Genomic DNA, 19,527 nt, shown 5'->3' with positions numbered 1-19,527 from the left:
CACACTTTAAAAGGGTTCTCTTCATGAATATGAATATTGTACATTGCATCGATTAGCATATTAATATATTACTTTGGTAATGACAAAACAGTTTTTCATTGCACTTTTAATGTGTTGCTGTCCTCAACCTGCGTTCCCTCTTGGCAGGAACAGACAGCTAGCTTACACTTTCCTTTATGAATAAAGATGAACTACCAGCCTTGATTTTCATATGTGTAATGTTTTCATCCTCTGCATTTATTCATGCCGGATTGATCATTGTCAAACTGGAACAGACAAAACAAAGGCTACATAAATACCACGTAAAACAACGTGGCACCAGGATAACATGACACAGAGAGCTAGCATAGTTTAGCTGCTATTTTCCAGCGGAGAATTCCGTGACATAAATTCAATATACTTTCGAAATTGTCTAAATCTTTACAACAACTCAAAACATGCACTCACAGACGAATAATGTCCGAAGGCTCTTCCAGGAGGAAATTAGCTGCGACCAACAACAGCGGGTTCTCTCCATGAAGTGAACCGAGCCTCGTGTGGCCGCTCCACTAGGCGGCTGCATTTACTCACGTGTAACTACTCAAGTCACTACATGTATGGTGGGCATGTCACACCTTCTGTTTTCTATAATGACATGAGGTGATTCTTCCACAAGACGGCTCTGCACCACCAGAAACAGGTTAAGCCTTCGAAGACCTTTGTTAAACTCTTCTCTTTGTTGGTGTTTGTTCTCATTTACAGCTAAAAAAACTGTTATTAAAGATGCTTTGCGACGGTTGGGTGAAGCCAATTAAAGGTTTAACAACTCCAGAGCTGTATAGGTTACACAGAACGTACTTCTGTAAATGACAGTATGTAATGAGAAAGGACTATCTAATCACAATTGGGGATGTAATTCCAGTTCTTCAAGTATGTTCAAAGCCGTTGATAAAATCACAGCTTAATGACAAAATGTAAACGCGGTTGCTGTGGACGATATGATTACATAACGCAGAGCAGCACACAACTATGAATCATTACAGACACCTGCAGGAAGTATCTAAGGCTTACCTGTTTATAATAATATGTCTTCTTTATATTCACGGTTAATATGTCCTGCTGCATTTTAGTGAACAAAATGTTAATCAATGTGAATTTCAACTCACCACTGTTTTAAGTACTAAGAGGCAAGAGTTTCGTGATAAGCGGTTAGTACGGATTCTCCAGGCAGGTACCATTAACCACTGCAGAGGAAGAGTGATCATTTGAATGAAAGTCTTACTTTGCTGTCATTGATACACTAACCTTTTCATTTCAGGTGGAGGGAAACACCCTGTAATATGCAAGAGTTAGCAACGGGAACTAAGGGGAAGGCTTTGTACTAGTCTCTCCCTCTCTCTCTCTCTCTCTCTCTCTCTCTCTCTCTATTGCACTCACTGACCCGTCTGAATTGAACTTGCAGTCTCACGTTAAAGGGCCACTCATGCACCTTTCCAACCGGTCCAATGTCCAGTCCTGCTCTGCGGTTTGGTTGATTTTAGTTTTGCGATCACACCAAACATTTACTGCGAAAAAAACAAAGATGTTCCCTCCGGGTGAATTCTTCTGAAACCGACGCACACCTGCTGCCTGAATACCTTCAACCATGACAAGAGCCCTGCGTCGTGCTGTCTGTCAACAAAAGCTAACTAACAGAATCAAACTAATCTCGTCAGGGCTCCCTGGTGTCATCACTTATCTGATGAAGGGAAAAGGAGTCGGCACAGAAAGGAAGCGGCGCCGTGGATCGGCAGAAAAGTTCTTGTTGTTTTGATGAGTTCAAATTTGATGTGTTGCAATTGTGTCAGTGTTTGGTGAAAGGAAAGGCCCTCCCTTCCTCCCACCAAAAACATTCCCCCATCTGTGTGTGTGTGAGAGAGAGAGAGAGAGACGCGTGTATCCGTGAGTGTTTTTGTGCATTTAGTCTTGAGTGAAGAGCTTGAGTTGCTCTCATGTTTTCCGTTTTATCGACTGGAGCCTCACTGACTGCATCCTGCGTTTGTATATATTTCTGCCTGCGTGTTGTAAACCGATCATAAGACCATGTGTCACACACATGTTATTCATTAGATTAACTTCAGTTTTACATATTTGCAGATAGTACCAGACAGTGCTGAGAATGAATCCCTCCATCCTATTTTCAGCAGTGGAGTAATAACTTGCCTTAGAATGAGAAATAATGAGTATTTACAGCGGCAGGATAGTGTTGAAATAGATGACATTGTTACGAGAGAACATGTCACCTCATTACGATGACAAATTGATCGTATTGTTTCAGGATAACAACGGGGGTCTAAAGAGCAGAGAAAATATCCTTATTAGGATGAATTTATCTGTTTTTCTTGGGAGTTATTAACAGCAATATATATATATATATATATTTTTTTTTTAAAGTAATCTTTCAACTTCCCCTTTTGAAGAGTACTTTGCACTTTTAGTCTGTTGCCCGGCCCCCTCATCACATTCTCAGAGATGAATGGGCCGATAAAGAATAACCCTGCTTTAACATAATACCTCCTCTATGTCACGGTGTGGTTTCACTTCCTGTTGTATTTTGTAGTTTTCTGCCACTCGTGTCCCCGGGTAACTTCACTTCCTGCCTTGTCCCGTCATCCCCTGTGATCGTCTAATCGTTTCCACCTGTGTCCAATCACCTGCACCTCCCTTGTGTATTTAAGCCGTGTGTCTCCTGTGTCACTTGTCGCGTCATTGTCATTTGCCACGCATGTCCGTGTCTCTTGAGTTGCATGCCTGTGTGTTTTTGCCCCTTGGCCTTTTGATTTGCTTTTGACTATTAAAGTCCCTTTTCTTTGAACTCTGCGTCTTGAGTCCTGCCTCCACCCTCATCCCCTGACACTCTAGCTTTCTTTAATTCTGACCTATTTAGCTTAGTTTAGCTCAAAAACACACCCAAGCACGCAGGCAAAAGTCCAGAAAAGAATTTCAGACAAAGAGGTATATTTGCGTGACGTTCTCTCGTATCTCCATCTGTAAACCCACATCCTTGACTTGCTTCAATTGAAAGGTAAATAATCCTACGCGGAGTTACATATTCACCTTAGTTTGACTGCTGCAGGGAAATTTGAGCTCAGTCAAATTGCCTACTGAAGAAAATCATTGAAGGCGTAAATCGAAGAACAAGTAAATCAATAACTGCAGAGATATTTATGCTGCCCGATGGAGTAGTTTTTTGACAATTTTAGAATAGGTCTTGGTCCAATTTCCTTCCTTTAGAATTTTTCTAAATTCCAAAGAAACATACATTTGGATTAAAAAATAAATAGCAATGTAAACTCACAATGTAACCATTTCAAAAGACAAATTCACGTTGACAAACTACACAAAACTCCCGAGCTCTAACATTCCCTTGGTTTGTTACTTAAGTTAAAACAGGAAGTTGGTCTTTTGTTTCCAAAGGTTGCTATGGTGAGTTCACTTCCTGTCTGTCCATCAGAGCCAATGGCATCCTTCTCAAGCTTGTTTGGGCTCTTCTCATTATGACAAAGCCAGAGAAAAGAAGCCAACATGCGACTGGAGCACATTGCGAGTGCACTGCTGTTCCAGGATTCACTGCATGAAGAATGTAGTGGAGTAAAAAGTATGATACCTCCCTCTGAGATGCTGTGCGTTAGATTTTAGTTGTGTGACTGGTATTTTAAGATAATTGAGTTTATGGCAAAAACCCTCTAATTATGAATTTGAAACAAATAACATTTATTAATAGTGATTGCCGTAAAATGATCCAAACCATTTAAGTTGCCTGTGCTTATCGTCAATTGATCTGTTTTAAAAGACTGACGAGGACAGGAGGACAAAAAGGGGACATTTCACCCAAGCTCAATATGTACAAATTGAAGAAAAAACAAACCATGTTAAATTCCAACAAACATTTATTTGTGAATTCTATGACAAACAGGAGGAAGTTATAATGTCTTGTTTTACAAGCTACATTGGTCAGAAAAAAAAAAACGTTTTTAAAAATCCACTTGGATCAAATTTCCTCATCTCACTAAACGTTTGCTGCCTTTTCTGTTCTTCGTCATCTTCAAAATGCACCTATGTACAGAAGAAATGCTGGAGCGTGGTCTTTAAAGGGAGAGAGCTACATACTTCCACAGCGACCTGGTTCAGATCAGCTGTTGACATTCAGCTGTTCTCAAAAAAACAAAAAGGAGGGAGATACAAAGATTTTTTAAAATTTGCAATACAAGAGGGAAACATTCTACGCATTGCATTCTACGTTTGAACAAGAAAACAGGTGTTATAAAAAAAGACAAGAGCAGATTACATAAGCAGATATACAGGCAGTCTCTAGGTAATCGTTTAGCTAACATTATGAACAGCAAAGAATTCATTTACATGTGCCGCGGATGTAACAATCATTTGGATGCTATGGAAAGATGTTAAAAATGCTGCGTTTTAGGAAACCTTCTTACGGACACACGGGGAATAATGAAACTTGTGGTTTGTGCCATGCAATCCGCGAGAGCTCAGCAGTCATTGGCTGGTGATGATGTGCGACCTATACAACGATCAGTCATCATGTGTGGTACTTATAACCTGAGGGGGAGGAGCAAATATAACTACTGACAGGCAGGCGGAAAGGCTGCAGAGGCACAACTGACCAATGCCGCCTCAGCAGGAGAGTTCTGAGTCTTACATTCTAGCGAAAATAAATCCATGTCAAAAAGTAGAAGGAGCTGCGAGTTGTATTCTCAGCTAGATGTCACATCTGATGTTATTAAAGGAAAACCCCACATTTTAAAGCCCTGCAAACTAATTACTTTGTTGAAATCAGCTTAAAACATTAATGTTGTTCTGTGTTTGTCGCTTCTTCTACTGTGAAATGAAACAAGCATCAAAAAAAACCGTGGCATGTTTGATTTTTCCAATATCAGCAGAAATAGACCGGCGGCTCTGGGTTACAAATGCAAACATAGTAGTGCTGAACAGAAGCAGTGCGTAAAGCCTAATTTTGAATAATTGCCTGAAACATAATTATAGGGAGGCAGCAAGTAAGTAGATTACGCCGCAGGAGTGTTCACTGAAACTCGTTTTTTGTGGAATCCGGGGAAGAGCTAAACGTAATAAGAAAACAGCTGTGATGTTAACGGCTAAACTTTAGGGTGGGAAGTTTACAGTTTGATATCTCTGCAGTTTTTCCTGAAATTGTTTTATTTCTACGGGTAGGGACAGCGAGTTCTGAAGCTTTGCAAAGTGAGTCTGAGCTTAGTCTTGGCGAGCGGTTTCCCCCGTTTCCTGTTGCTAACGTGATGTATCATCATCAAGTTCTTTCTCCTAAGTGACAGCGGCAGACGCGACGTTGTAACGATGTGACTTACGTACAATATAATGTAGAATGTAGACAGGAATGGATGTGTACGTGAGCAGTAGCTGTGCTATAAAAACACATTTTGACGCGGCTATAGGATTTCATATGCTATCTAATTAATCGGATTGCTTGGCTGAAACAACCTGTTATAAAACTGTGGTGAAACATCAGACTTTCTATTCCCGTGGCAAGTAGCTACTGAAGCGGTGACCAGTTTTCTGATCATTGGTTTTCTACCAGCTTTGAGGTCTGGAGTGGAGACACACAGGAGCATTTAGACTGCGGGTTTTCCTCACTGTGTTATTTGAATAGATGCACTGTTACGAGTAATGCCCTAGTTTAAACTGCTGAGTCACTACTTTGTGTGCAGAAATGGAGAAACGCTTGACTGCGACGCAGGAATAGACAGCAGAGGAGACATACTTCAAATAGATGAGCCCACTGCAGACTTCAAACTAAGTAGCACCATGATAACTAATCAAGATAATATAAACAGGCTAATAAATCAGAGAAAACATCCATATAAAAAAAACAAAAATAATTTACTTTCCAGAAATACAATAACCCGTGGTATAAAAAAGTTGGTATAGTGTGCATACTATGTCCCACTATACCTGTAAACCCTCTTGTCCTGTGTGCACTGTGGTACAGTACTTTATTAAATATCGTAGCTTTACTTAGAACAGCCTGATCGCAACTATGCACATAAAAACAATCTCACCCATTTTTAAAAAAAGGTCTGCTGTGTTTGTTTGTGTTTTTTAAAATATGGATTCCAGTTTTGGCGTGAGCTGACTAAAAAGAATCTGACAGGCACTTTGAATATCTACTGATTGGTTACAAGTACAACATGGCAGACAAAGGGACAGGAGAAATAAACAGTATTCAAACATCTTTTCAAAGATGATTGTTTCACGATTACTTTTTAGGTTTTAAATCACCAACAAGACCATTGATGTCAGTTCCCCTAAAACATTTCTTTGTTGTCGTCTCTTTAGCGTTGTGTGTACTTTAACACCTTTCATATCGTTGGACCTGTCTAGATGTATTTCTTAAAAAGTAAAAACTCAGTGCTTTAATGAAATATTCAAATGGATACTCACAGCTCTTAGCTGGTTGTTTACCAAAATCTAACCTGCTACATTTTCCTAATTGCGTGTCGATTTTGTAGAGGAGCGACGCCGAGGACAGTTGTGCGCGGGAGAAGAGCGGTAAGTATTTGAAAAATAAAAAAAGAATCCCCTCGACTAGACCTCAAAACGATGCCCTGGTCCACCACACCGACTAAATGTACATACAAACCACGCACACAAACACGTCTGGGAGGCTCCAATAAGAGGAATGCATCTGAATTCTCCTCGGACTGCTTAGAGTCACTGAGCGTTTGTGGACAACGAGTATTTTGAGTTTGGACCCACCTGCTATGAAGTGCAGGAGGGTAGAGATGCACCGAAAAGGCTGACGGACATTGGGTGAATATGTCCAACGTTGTTAAAACATGACCTAATAATGCCCTAATTAAGAGTATTTAGTGTTGAACTAGCAGTGTACTTTGTGGTTCACACTAAACTGCAGGATGGCAAAGTGAAAAACTGGTAAAAAATAAGTTTAAAGTCGCATCAGTGCATCTCCATCCACCGCCAAGTGGCTTTCAGGTTAACAATCATCGAAGGGTTAAGGATGAACAGTTAAGAAATATCTCAAAATAGGAAACGAACAGGCACTTTCTGCCTGCTGTAACAGGTTGAAATCAAAACTTATCATTTTCCCAATCAGACTGTGGAGTAACCCCCCCAACAGGTGGGTTTTCTTACATATACAGGGTTTAGTCATCGTTATCACAATGCCACAAAAGGTCTCCTTAATTGTGGCCACAGTCCTTCTGTCGGCGTCATGGACAGATACTTGAAGCGAGCCTGAGGAGCTTTTTGTCCTTTCGGTTTGCTCCATGGTCTCGTTTATAGAGGTGACCGGGTCAAGCATCGCGGGAGCCCAAGTCTGGTCATGCTGGGATCTGTAGTCCAATAGAACTCAATATTGTCCGTTACTTGCAGGAGGAGGACCGTTGGCCACCAGGCAGCGACTGAACCAGAAGTGTCATCAAAAGGTGCCGTTGTCAGATCCTTGTTGGAGATCAAAAAGGCAAAATTCCATCTTCCCGCACAAAGTTCAGAGAGAAATCATCTTGACCTGATGGTTTCAGAGTTTCATCTTTCCAGCTCTCTACTGCGGCTCTCAAAGTAACACATGCGCTTTCAACGCACATTTCCTCCTTGCTTATCCGCAAATCCAACATAGGCAGCGGTCCAACAGCGTGGTGGCAAGACAACGTTGTTACGGTGGATTTTCCAAGCCAAATAGGATAATATGTAGTATGTTATTCTGGCAGAGGGGGTCCCGGTCCTGACATCACAGATTTACTTTGTTGTTTGACTCAATTCAGTTTGTTGTTTAGCACAGCGTGTCAAATGATGTGAACTTTATTTCCCGCTGGTCGTTTAGTGATGGTTGGATCCGTAGCAGATCTCTGATCTCTGCCCTCCTTGTCGTTGGCATCCGAATGGTACAGTCCAACACAAGTGTTATGAATGTGTACATGTGGCAGTGGGTTCAGTGTGTGTGTGTGTGTGTGTGTGTGTGTCATGTTTGGCAGTGCACCTGTGTGGCAGCATGGTAGTGTGTCTGCACATTTGCTGACGTGAGAGGTGTTTGGAAGTGCGGTTTCCGTGGCAGTGATGCACAGCGTCTGCGTTGCCGCCTGTGTGCGTGTCTCTGAAGTGTCGTCACTCGTTGCACGTGTCTGCCTTTTCCTCGGCCGCCGCGGGACACTCTGGCGGGCGGTGCTTGCACTGGCCGAGGGAATGGCGCGCCGCTGCTCTTGATGGTCGGGCGAGGCAGGAGGGCGACTGGGCAGCACAGTCACAGGGTGCATCCTGGGAAATGGAGAGAGGTTTAATTTATCACACAGGGCTTGTCTGAAGGTTTTTCTAGTCTGAATAATAGAACGAAGACAAAAACCTAGATTCATTATTAGCAAAGGAGCAGTGATGTTCTCTTTAAAGTTTAAATTAAAAAAGCGCATTTACCTCGCTCACGGATGCCGCGGCGCTGCTCGGCGTCTCTTTCCCTCCTCCCATGATGCTGACCATCTCCTCCCCGGCCGTCTGTCTCATGAACCTCTTATTGACGATCTTGGTCACGCTGTCGTTGCTGACAGCCAGCGCTCCGAAGCCCCCGATCCCGACCGCCACACACTCTGCAAGCTTGGGCTCGTCCACGCCGGCAAAACCCCCGGAGACCCCCGGGCCCCCGAGGGCGCCACCGGGGTCTCTTAGCGCTCTCTCCTCGGACAGTGTTACTGCTCCTGGGCCGCGGCTGCTGCACACGCTCCTGAAGAACTCCTGGACCAGGCCTCCGCAGCGCTGAGAGCCGGGGTCAGAGCCGCAGACTGGTGCACTGGTGGGCTTCCCTGCGGGGGCGGGCTGGCGAGCTGGACTGGCCCCCTGGCTGGCTCCTAGTCGGCATTCAAGATGGTGAATAAATTGATTTTACAGGAATTTACGTGGTTTACAGGACTGATTGAATCCTGGAGACAAGCGTCCGCTGATATTCAACAGGAGCGAAGACTTTATTGGTGAAAGCAAGATTGTGAATTAGTATCTATTAGTAACCTACTAGCATTTAAACATAGGGTTAAACATAGTATCCTAGATAAGTTAATGCGTTACCATACTCCCAGTCATCATTTCTGCTGACATAATAATAAAATGAATGAGTGATTTCTACTCCAACACGGCTGTAGATGGATTCTCAATCCTCAATAGCAAACCTCAGGTGGCGGCATTCCACGTGGGCGACTAAATCGAAAATTCATATTGATTTATTGACTGCAAAGGAAATTCTTGCCAGAGATTGATCGAAGCAAATATGATCGGCTACCGAAGCCCGTTTTCACAGCAGACGTTTTGATTTGGTTGATTTGCAGTAAAACGGAGGGTGTCACTAATAAAAATTCAGCAGTGCGTCGGCACGCCACTGTGAAACCGAGCAACTGCTCCACCACGTTAGCTTTGTTCACCTCCGCCTTCCCAACTGTGACAAATGTCAAAATGCGTTCCATAGAAAAGGGGCGTCTTACCTCCGTCCCCCCTCCACAGCGACTCCGTGCTTCCAGCGTGTTCGACCACGCTGAAGAGGCTGGAGAGGCCGTCGGTGAGGCCGTTCAGGACCGGGCTGTCCCTGGTGGTGGTGGAGCGAGCCCAGGCCGAGCGTCCTCCTCCGCTGAGGGGTCTCTGCTGGAGGCTCCACAGGCTCCGGTCCCTGGAGGAGGGACTGCCGTCCAGTCTGGAGGTGGATCCTAAAAAGAAACGCAGCAGTCAGATGTCTCCACCTCCCAAGCGATAGTGTTTGCAGTGGATGTCGGGGACCAGAGAACAAAGCCCAATTACCGGAGGACACTCTGCGTTGCAGTTTCGGTGACCCATACTTGGGTGAGCAGCATGGCCTGTCGATGCGGCTGTGGACTTTATCCAGGGATGTGGATATCTGCCGGCTTCGAGCAGACGCCAGCGACGACGTGGTTGTTGACGAGGGGCGAGTAGACCAGGCTTTGGAGTGTAGGCCCATCCCTCTGCTGCTGGGGAGGTTGTCTGTTTGAAGCCCGATGCTGACATATTGCCAATTGGTCTGCGTGGACCTGGTGGACACGCCCAGCGCCGCCTGCAGGGCAGACATAGAAATGAAGTGTTGAAGAGACAACATGACGACCTCATGTTGTCAATGAGTCCTGGATGTATATTAATATCTGGTAACATCTGAGAGTGCCGTGAAAATCAGCATCCTTTTTTTTTTTACGAGTCACTAGATACACAAGACAAAATGCTGCTTAGTATTACAGGTTCAAATGAATGCACCTTCAAAACAAATCTAAATCTTATGATAAAAAAAGACCAAAATTGTTTGATATAATCAGATGTCATTACAAGATAGTGATGTGATTATTTTACATCTTGCAAGATGTGTCGTTTTATTCATGGCTTTAGCACATTTTATGTATTATCTTAATAAATATTCAAAAAGTCTGTTAATCACAAACCTGCTACAGTTATGTGAAGCCCATTTAACTGGTGTATGTTTGACTATGAATTATTTTTAAAAACAATGTACCTGACTCCCCGGCTCCTTGGAGGGTTTCCTCTCCAGGGAGGAAGAGCGGATTGCCTGGCGGACACAGTTGGTCATCTCCTTCATGTCGTCACTCAAGTTGGCGGAAATCTCCCCGATCTCCAAGCCGTGGAATGCCGACGTGGGCGCCCTCCCATCGACAGAGCCGCCGCTGCCGCTGCTGCTGGCGACGCTGGGGATCGAACCAGCGACGCAGCCGCTTCTGCTCTCCAGCAGCTCCCTGTGCTGCTTGGACAGCGAGCTCAGCCACTGCTCGTACGAGGACGAAACGGAGGATGGAGGGTGTTGCTGCTGAACCTCATGGCTTCCCGCCGCCGTCACGTCTGCGCCGGAGCCACTCACCCCCAGGGAGGAGCTCCCGTCCTGGGCCCGCTCTGGCTCTCTGGCCTCCCGGCTCCTCCTTCGGTGCTCCGTGCGTCTCACCGCAGGGGGGCTGTAGTACATCCGGATGCTGGTGCGGTCTGGAGCAGTGTGGCTCCTCTGGACCGTCTCCAGATGCAGATCTGATCCCACCGAGCCGCTGCAAGATCCGCTGGGACCGTCCCAGGTTTTACAGGTGTACCCAACCTCTGGGGTCTGAGGTGAGAGAGTGGAGACAAAAAATAAAAAAGCACAAAATAGTGAGCACTATACATTTTTAATACGTCTTTTCCACCAGTCTTTGAATAAAAGAAATTTTAAAGGAGTGATTGTGTCAAGTCACACATTGGTTACCTCATTGGTCAGGTAGGTCCAGTTCTTCCTGGTGAGGTCACCCAGCTCTGGGACAGAAAACTGAGCACGGTGGAATTCTGGGCCATCCAGGTCCGATGTTGATTTGGTTCTTGGAAAGAGAAGCAAAGCGAAACATTGATGAAACACTCCTATTATCAAACAGACGTTGTGAACAAAATCATCATTGATTGGCTTAAATCTGTGAGGTAATATGTTTGAACGGTTACCTCGGCGACCCTGTTCCATTCGCTACGACTGTGTCTGCAGAAGACTCGCTGCCAAATGACTTTGACTGTGAGGACAAAAAAAGGAACTGCAGTCAGTGAAACCGCCGAACTATTCATTGTTTTATTTACACACGCAAATAATTGTTGTGGCATTTTGTTACACTTTTTCTTTCACACGACAGACACATTCATCTCACTGCCGTCCCCTTTCTCTGGAGCTGTTTTGGCATGAGAAAGTGGAGGCTGACAAGTCTAATCTATCTGTGTCAGACAGCATGCAACACACACACACACACACACACACACACACACACACACACACACACACACACACACACACACACAGAGTTGGGGATGCTGAGTCAGTTTGTTGCACGCTGGAGAGGTGATCTCACACTTTAATTTCCCCACAGAGCAAAGGGACAGAGTGGGAGACAGGAAAAGGCCATCTGCAGATAATGGGATTAGTTGTGCAGATACACTGATGGACTTGCAGACCAGGCTGCTGGGTTCCGTGCGCAGTACCGACAGACACACTACTTTTCAGACTAGATTCCACAGAACAGGGTTACTTGTACCCAATGGGGTTCTCCTGCAGTTGCCAGGGTGACTTCCACTTCACAACCAGAGGCAATCTCAATGCACCCAATGGGGTACACGAGTTTAACAACGGCTCTGTGGGGGCACGACGCACACAAAGGTACCAGTGGTTAAACGCAAGTACTGTTTGTTGACCTTTAAAATAGAGTTTCTCCATAAATCTAGCCCAATCCATCCCAACAGGAAACACATCCAATTTTAAAATAACTCACAAAAATAAAACAGACTGAGGAGTAAACATCTGATTTGTGCAGCCGGCTACTTTTACACTGACTGACCTGATGGGGCCACTGTAAGCATACGTCAGAAGCCCCTGAGAGGCCCCACGGTATAACACAAGTAGAGTAGATAGTAGATGTGATTGGTGCTTTCATGGAGAAAAAAAAACTACCACTTTAAAAACTCTGATGAAATCCCTCCCAGACACGTTGCAGCAGCTTGGCAGCGGCTGCTCTGGGCTCTAATCAGCAGATCAGACTGACCACAGTGAGGCAACGACATCGCTTCCTCACGCACGCTGCGGCATCGACAGCTGAGTTTTCTTGTCTGCATCGGCGAAGTATCCCAAGGGGAAAAATATCACTCGATTGGATTGAGTTACAGCCGTAGGGTCGTCACATTTGTGGCAAATGATATATAATAAAAAAGTTAAAAAAAGATTTAAAAAGAATTAATAAAAAAAAATGGGTGCACATCAAGTGAGAGCAGGGTAAAACCATTAATACAATAAAATCGTTGATGCGGCATTTCAGAGTTGTTTTTCATGCAGGTTGCAGGTTTTTTGTCAGTCTGCAAAGCGGCTTTACTGCACGAGCTACAGCTTTTTTTAAATGCTAGCAGTGATACTTATCTCAGGCACCCTTATCCCCTCAGATTCACCCAACATCTGCTCACTTCTTCCTCTTTGACATTTCTCTCCTGCGCGCTCACAAGCACGCACGCACACACACGCACACACACACAAACACGCACAGAGGCCGCCCATCACACCTTCCCCTGTTGTGCAGTGGCCTCTCCCAGTCTCTGCTCCCACTGAGCTCTTTCCTGGCTGAACATCTCCAGAAGCTCCATCTTCTCTCTGCCCCAGTTCCTCTCCCCGATCTGAAGCTGATTGGTCCGCAGGCGGGTCACAGCGGAGAGACGAGAAGAAGAGGCGAACATCAGAGGAAGAGGAGGGACGGGGAGCGCACACCACCGGAATATGAAAGTGAACACAACTCCTGAGCCTTTTCACAAACGGAAACAGAGCTAAAGTCCAAACACAGGCGCGGACGTTGAATGTTGCTTTCAAACCCAACTCGGTTCTCTGAGACAGACACTCACCTGTTTCGTCAGGTCCATCACGGCTGCGTAGGAATCGGCCAAGAGGTGCTGGTGCTCCTCTCGCTCCCTCTTCAGCGCCACCTTCAGGTCCGCCGGGTCCGGAGCGTCAGAGACGGACAGCGCTGCCGCTTTTCCTGATTTGGTCTCAAGCTGAACGGAGAAAGACAAAGACATTGTGGTAAAAATCTGATTTACACCACCACAGTTCACCCTAAATCATAGGATGTAAAATCATTATTTTATTAAAAACTTTTATGAAAATTCATTTTTTATTAATCCCTCACGTCAGATCAATGTTATTTCTTACAAGGAGCTTTAAAAAGATTAATTTCCACTATGTTATATAATACATTATTACTTAATTTGACATTGTCTTTGATTTTAATCTAAACATGCAAATGAGTATCAAAATAAGCCCTTTTCAAAAGTACTTCTTATAAAGGAGGGGTGTTGAAATAGTGCTGAGTGAATGAATAAGCGGCATCATCCCATGATGACCTTATGATACAAAATGTCTTTATCTGCATGATGAAACTAGTAATATCCTGTCAATATCATTGTAACTTAATTACAAGCCGCGGTTTTAATTTATTTCAAGTGTTTTGCTCCGTCGCACTATGGACAGATTCTGTCAACGTGACATAGTCATAACTGTGCAAAATCTATAACGTTGTTTCTGCAGGAAAAAAGTGCTGGCAGTGCGCCGAGGAGTTCTTCATCCACACAACGACATCAGCACCTTTCTGAAAAGTTCTGACATTGTAAACTAGCTGGAAGGCCGAGAAAAAGACACTCAGAACAACATGTTAAATGACCTCATCCACGACCAGACGAGAGGCGAACGAGGATGAGATGCTTATGCTTTCTGCCGCTCATCCAATGGTGTCCATGCGTTGCCGAGGAAATGAGGAGGAGAACACAGAGCACAATCTAGATAAATCCTCTCAGCCCGTCACCTTCTCACTGCTGCTTTCTCACCTTCTATTTCTAGGTCTTTCACCCCCTTTTCCCGCTCTCTATAAATCTGGCCCGCTGTCACAGCGCCTGGTAGGTGGCATCACTTGAAATTTTTATGAGCAGCTCTGCTCTCCCCTTTTTTTTCTTCCCGTATGCGCCTCCTCGTTCACACAGCCGACACTACCGGGCTCATCAATTCGACAAGCGCGCACACGCACACACACACACACACACACACACACACGCACACACACACACACACACAATGATACACAACCGTAGACCCATCAATCCTCTGTTGCTCTCTAGCATGAAAGTCTGTATAAGGTGCCAATGGAACCGCCTGGCAGCCAATCACAGCGTAACCTGTGCGCGCCCATCCCAACTCCCGTCTCCCATGGTAACCGAGCTGCTCATTAACGCATCCTTAACGAGGTTTACTGCAGAGGCGTTAAGGGGGGGTGGGTGGGGGGGATTTCGCTGGAGTGCTGGAACCTCTTGGTGGCTGAGAGACGCCTGCTTCACGACTCGCCGTTAAATACGTTGAATTAAGTTTCATAAAATGATCCCAAGAGGATCCTTCAAGGCTTGGTGGGTGAAAAATGTGGTTTAGCCGAATTAATTCCTCCTAAAAGTCAGGCATTTATTTCATCTTTGCCTTTGGTATTTGCTCCATCACGTGGCTTCCAATCAGAAGCAATTTATAGTTGACGTAGAAAGAGAGTATTTGTAGCGACACGGAGCCGTGAGCTATTAACAACAACAACAACAACAACAGCGCCGTGGTAACAAACCCCAATCAAACCCACAGGGGCCTTTCAATGCTGAGTGGGAGGTCAAGAGAAATTACCTAATTTGACTATTATTAATAGATCCATTAGTATTCTTATAGCAATCAGGGTGAGCATGAAAAGTAAAACAAGTATACACATATTTAGCCACTGTCAGCTTCCCGTAGAGTATTTTCAGTTCAATAACAAATTAGGAATAGTGCATCCATTTATGTACAATGGTACTTTCCTGTAGTTCATTGTTTCAGTAATGGTTTGGTATCAGAGAGTGGCGCCTGGTTAGTGTAGGACGGAGCCGCGTTGGGCAGCATGTGATTCGCACGCCGCTGATTTTACAAACGCTCGACGCCATCAGTACTTTCAGCCGTCAGCTCTTACTTCCAGGGCAAGCAGCAGCCACAACAATCCCGGGAGACGAAATGTGTGCCAGGTTTATAAATAAAAGCGTAGCCCCGATGTTACATAATGCATGCAGATGTTTAATATAGCAAAGCTGACGGCGTTTGCAGGCTGTGCATCTACAACTGAAGCTCTAACCCTCAATTTAGCCTGTATTTTTGGTCAGTTGCTATTCATAAATGTTTTCTCTTATGAGTTAACATTAAACAGGTATTCTGAGCAGCATTTAGCTGGCATAAGCTTTAAATATTTTGCCTAAATGTACCTTCAACTCAAGTTCAATCAGGTGTTCATTACACGTCCTTCTGTCGGGATGGACGGCCGATTACTTCACCCTCTGGGTATTTCGCTTTGGACTTCACCGAAAGCGTTTGTTTATCTGGCTGAACGGCGAAGATGATTTCCTGTCAAGCCGTCTGACGGGGAGGACTGTGTTTGCAATTGAGTTGACTTGTTGGGCTAAGTAACAGCTGGAGCTGCATGCTGCCAGGCGGATGTGGTTCAGGGGAATATCCACATCTGTGATACAGTCGAGGAATCTTTGTGATCATGGCGCTGATTAATGACCCCGTCGGTGTGCGAGTGTCTCACTGCGTTACGGTGCTGGTGCCGACCAAAACACACCCATCGCCATTTAATCCCCCTGTTCTTCTGACACGGTTACAACAACATGATAATGGCTTTACTTTAACTGCCCTGTTTCTCTTTCATATCTCTCTCTGTCTGGATTACCAGGCCGTGTTCTATCTCAGAGGCTGTTAATTAACACTTACGCAGTTACCACCTCTGCTGCTGTTATGAGACAAAGAGACAATGAGGGAGGACGGGATTAAACATGAATACCGGTGCTCACAGGCCGGTAGACAGAGGGTGGGATGAGAGGCACAAATTCACAAATACATAAGCCACTTCATTCAGTAGGTAGACGTTGACGAAATGGAATGTCACGTTATTTCGAGAAGCACTTGTCAAAATAAATGTTGGCCACTTCAGAACAGAAAAGTCACACGTTATTCCCCTTCCTGTCTGTTTGTAGCTCACTATAGGTCCACTATGACGTACCAGCCACATGCCAGCAGAGAGAAATACTCCTTACCTGCGTAATGAGGCTCTTTAGTTCGGTCCGCTCCACTTCCCATGATGCCTTGGCCTTGGCGAACTGCTGTGTGAGTTCTTGGGAGCCTTGTCTCTCCTGTCGCAACTCGCCGCTCAAATCTTGCAGCGTCACCTTCAGGTCCGCCAAGGTGCTGCTCACGGCGCTCGACTGTCGGCGAGGATACGCGTGTAAGAACGTGTGCATGCGGAAGGCTGTGTGTGTGTGTGTGTGTCAACTCAACCTACCTTGATGGTTGGGCTGAGTGGTTGTTCGTCTGTAGCAGCCCTCCTGTCCGCCTGGTGGGCGGGGCTTGTTAGGTTCTCCTCCTCCAGCAGCAGATACAGGTCCTTCAGGCTGTTCATCTGGGGGAAAAGAAATCATCTGTATGTTAATCCATCAAAATATTGTTTTTCTTTTTTCTATTTGATGTTTAATTTATTTGATTAAACCTCAAAATCATTGTATTTATTATGTCTCTATAAATGAAAACCTGAGATTACAACCATAATCAAATAATTATCTTGTGACCAGCATCAGCAGTGTGGACAGTTAGCGACTGACTCGAACAGAAGCAAAGCTTTTTTTCCTCCCCTTCATACCTCCAAGAAGTCCTTCCACTGGGTGTCCTTCCTGCAGCCCAGCCTCCACTGCTTGAGGAAGCAGCGTAGTCTGAGGCTGAGCAGTAACAGGGCCTGTTTGAGGTGCTGGGACTCCTGGACCAGCAGGGTCCTCTCCTGGCTCCACAGCCTCTGCTGGAGCCGGGCCTGGAGGCCCAAACTCTCCAGCTGGAAGTCGCGGCGGAGCAGAGCCTTCTGGTGCTCCTCCTGGTGCTGAGAGGCAAAGACGGGTCGGCGCAGGACGATCACGGCGGTACTTGCATTTATTTTTTGAAATGGTATCTTGTTTTCTGTGCTGCTAACTGACCTGCGTGAGCATGAGAGTGGTTTCTCTCCGAGCCTGCTTCTCCCTCTCCAGCTCCACTTGGGCTCCGAGGGCCGACTCCTCCGCTTCAGACAGCCCGGCCCGGAGGTCGCCGCCATCGACGGGCTGAAGGAAACGAAAAAGGACATCGGGAACGGGTGAGTGGGGGGAAAAAGGTAAGGAGTAAAAGAAGAAATAAGAGTTGTGGGGCCGAAAGAAATAACAACAGGAGCAGTGGAAAGGGAACCGTCGGTAGGCAGGAAACACGGAGGGAGACGGACGGGGGGAAAAGAAGAGAATACAAGCGGTGATGGGAGGTGGCGAGGAACGAGAGAATTAGAAGGATTGAAAAAAGGGAGAAACAGCAAGTGTGAGAAGCACACAACATGGCAGTTTTGTGCTAGAACACCCTTTAAATCACTTTTTAACTTTGATGCACAAATACACACACACTCTCTCTCTCTATCACACACACACACACACACACACACACTCTCTCTATCACACACACACACTCTCTCTCTCTCTATCACACACACACACACACACACACACACTCTCTCTATCACACACACACACTCTCTCTCTCTATCACACACACACACACACACACACACACACACACACACACACACACACACTCTCTCTCTATCACACACACACACACTCTCTCTCTCTCTATCACACACACTCTCTCTCTCTCTATCACACACACACACACACACACACACACACACACTCTCTCTATCACACACACACACTCTCTCTCTCTATCACACACACACACACACACACACACACACACACACACACACACACTCTCTCTCTATCACACACACACACTCTCTCTCTCTCTATCACACACACTCTCTCTCTCTCTATCACACACACACACACACACACACACACTCTCTCTATCACACACACACACTCTCTCTCTCTATCACACACACACACACACACACTCTCTCTATCACACACGCATGTCATCTCAAGCACTCTCTCGCGCCTCATTCGGCTGCTGAGTGCGTGCGATCCATCGACCCAGCACTGTACCACTAATGTCCTCTTTCACCCTCCACTGGGCTCCGCCTCTGCCCTCCACCACCCTCCATCAACCTCCACCCCGAACAGCCCCGGCATGACGCATTGTTGTGCGAAAGCGGCAGCCGCTAACGCAAAAGGTGCATTTCAAAAGTGAAGCAACGTGTGAGAGAAAATGTTTGGCCTTGCATAGAGAGGTTGGGGGAAACACACTTTTGGGTTTTGCAGAGAATAAGTGGCACTGAGTGTTTGTGTAACGCTGGTTTGTGCTGCTGCGTCACTGCTCTTCACTCCACTTCATCAACTGTTTCTCCAGAATATCTGACGCTCTCGTTGTCTTCTGCTTCATTCCATTTCCTCTCCTCAAGCTCCGATAAGGATTAACACACACACACACACAACATCCCTGGTTACCATGGAGACACGGCGGTAAAAGGTCAGCCAAACAAAGGTCTTTTCTTCCTGTCAATCCCACAACTGACGTGTGCGGGAAGGGCCGGCCACTGTCAGTGTTTGTTGACAACAATGTGTTGTTAGAGTTCAGCACCAGTAAACCACTTCACTAACTTCAAGCCTCAATCTGTGTGTGTGTGTGTGTGCACATGTATAAATAAATGAGCTTTTGATTAACTTTTCCTGTCATTGTGTGCTTGAACAGGAAGAAGTGATGGAATTATACGCAGCACACGTGTGCGTTCGGGGCCCATTTCCATGTTCATTTGTTCGTTCAAATGTTGCAAATGTCCAATTTACCAGCTTCTTCTTGTAATGGCACCTAAGATCTTTCTCGCGAGATGGAGCTTGTACGGTTGTCATGGCGATGGGTCAGTTGGACCGTCTTTCGGGGCAGTAGACCGGACAATATACCAGTTACGACCCATTATCACCAGATTATTATTTTTACATTAACTGGGACTCGAC

The 19,527-nt window shown here is 45.5% G+C and overlaps 1 protein-coding gene across 1 annotated transcript in view; it reads right to left on the bottom strand.

Moving 5' to 3' along the window:
- Positions 1 to 3,895: 3,895 nt before the first annotated feature.
- The window catches only part of mtcl2 (microtubule crosslinking factor 2), a 56,998-nt gene continuing 41,366 nt past the window's right edge, over positions 3,896 to 19,527 (bottom strand). Inside the window, 13 exon segments of the mRNA XM_078086245.1 lie at positions 3,896 to 8,283; positions 8,437 to 8,864; positions 9,489 to 9,707; positions 9,799 to 10,069; positions 10,517 to 11,110; positions 11,249 to 11,357; positions 11,476 to 11,540; positions 13,066 to 13,182; positions 13,399 to 13,548; positions 16,642 to 16,809; positions 16,887 to 17,003; positions 17,241 to 17,471; positions 17,566 to 17,890. Of these exon segments, the coding sequence (XP_077942371.1) occupies positions 8,134 to 8,283; positions 8,437 to 8,864; positions 9,489 to 9,707; positions 9,799 to 10,069; positions 10,517 to 11,110; positions 11,249 to 11,357; positions 11,476 to 11,540; positions 13,066 to 13,182; positions 13,399 to 13,548; positions 16,642 to 16,809; positions 16,887 to 17,003; positions 17,241 to 17,471; positions 17,566 to 17,890 (2,944 nt within the window). The 3' untranslated portion in view covers positions 3,896 to 8,133.

Source organism: Gasterosteus aculeatus, chromosome 2, assembly GCF_964276395.1.
Source record: "Gasterosteus aculeatus chromosome 2, fGasAcu3.hap1.1, whole genome shotgun sequence".
In the NCBI taxonomy this organism is placed as follows: domain Eukaryota; kingdom Metazoa; phylum Chordata; class Actinopteri; order Perciformes; family Gasterosteidae; genus Gasterosteus; species Gasterosteus aculeatus.
This window is presented reverse-complemented; position numbering and strand designations above follow the sequence as displayed.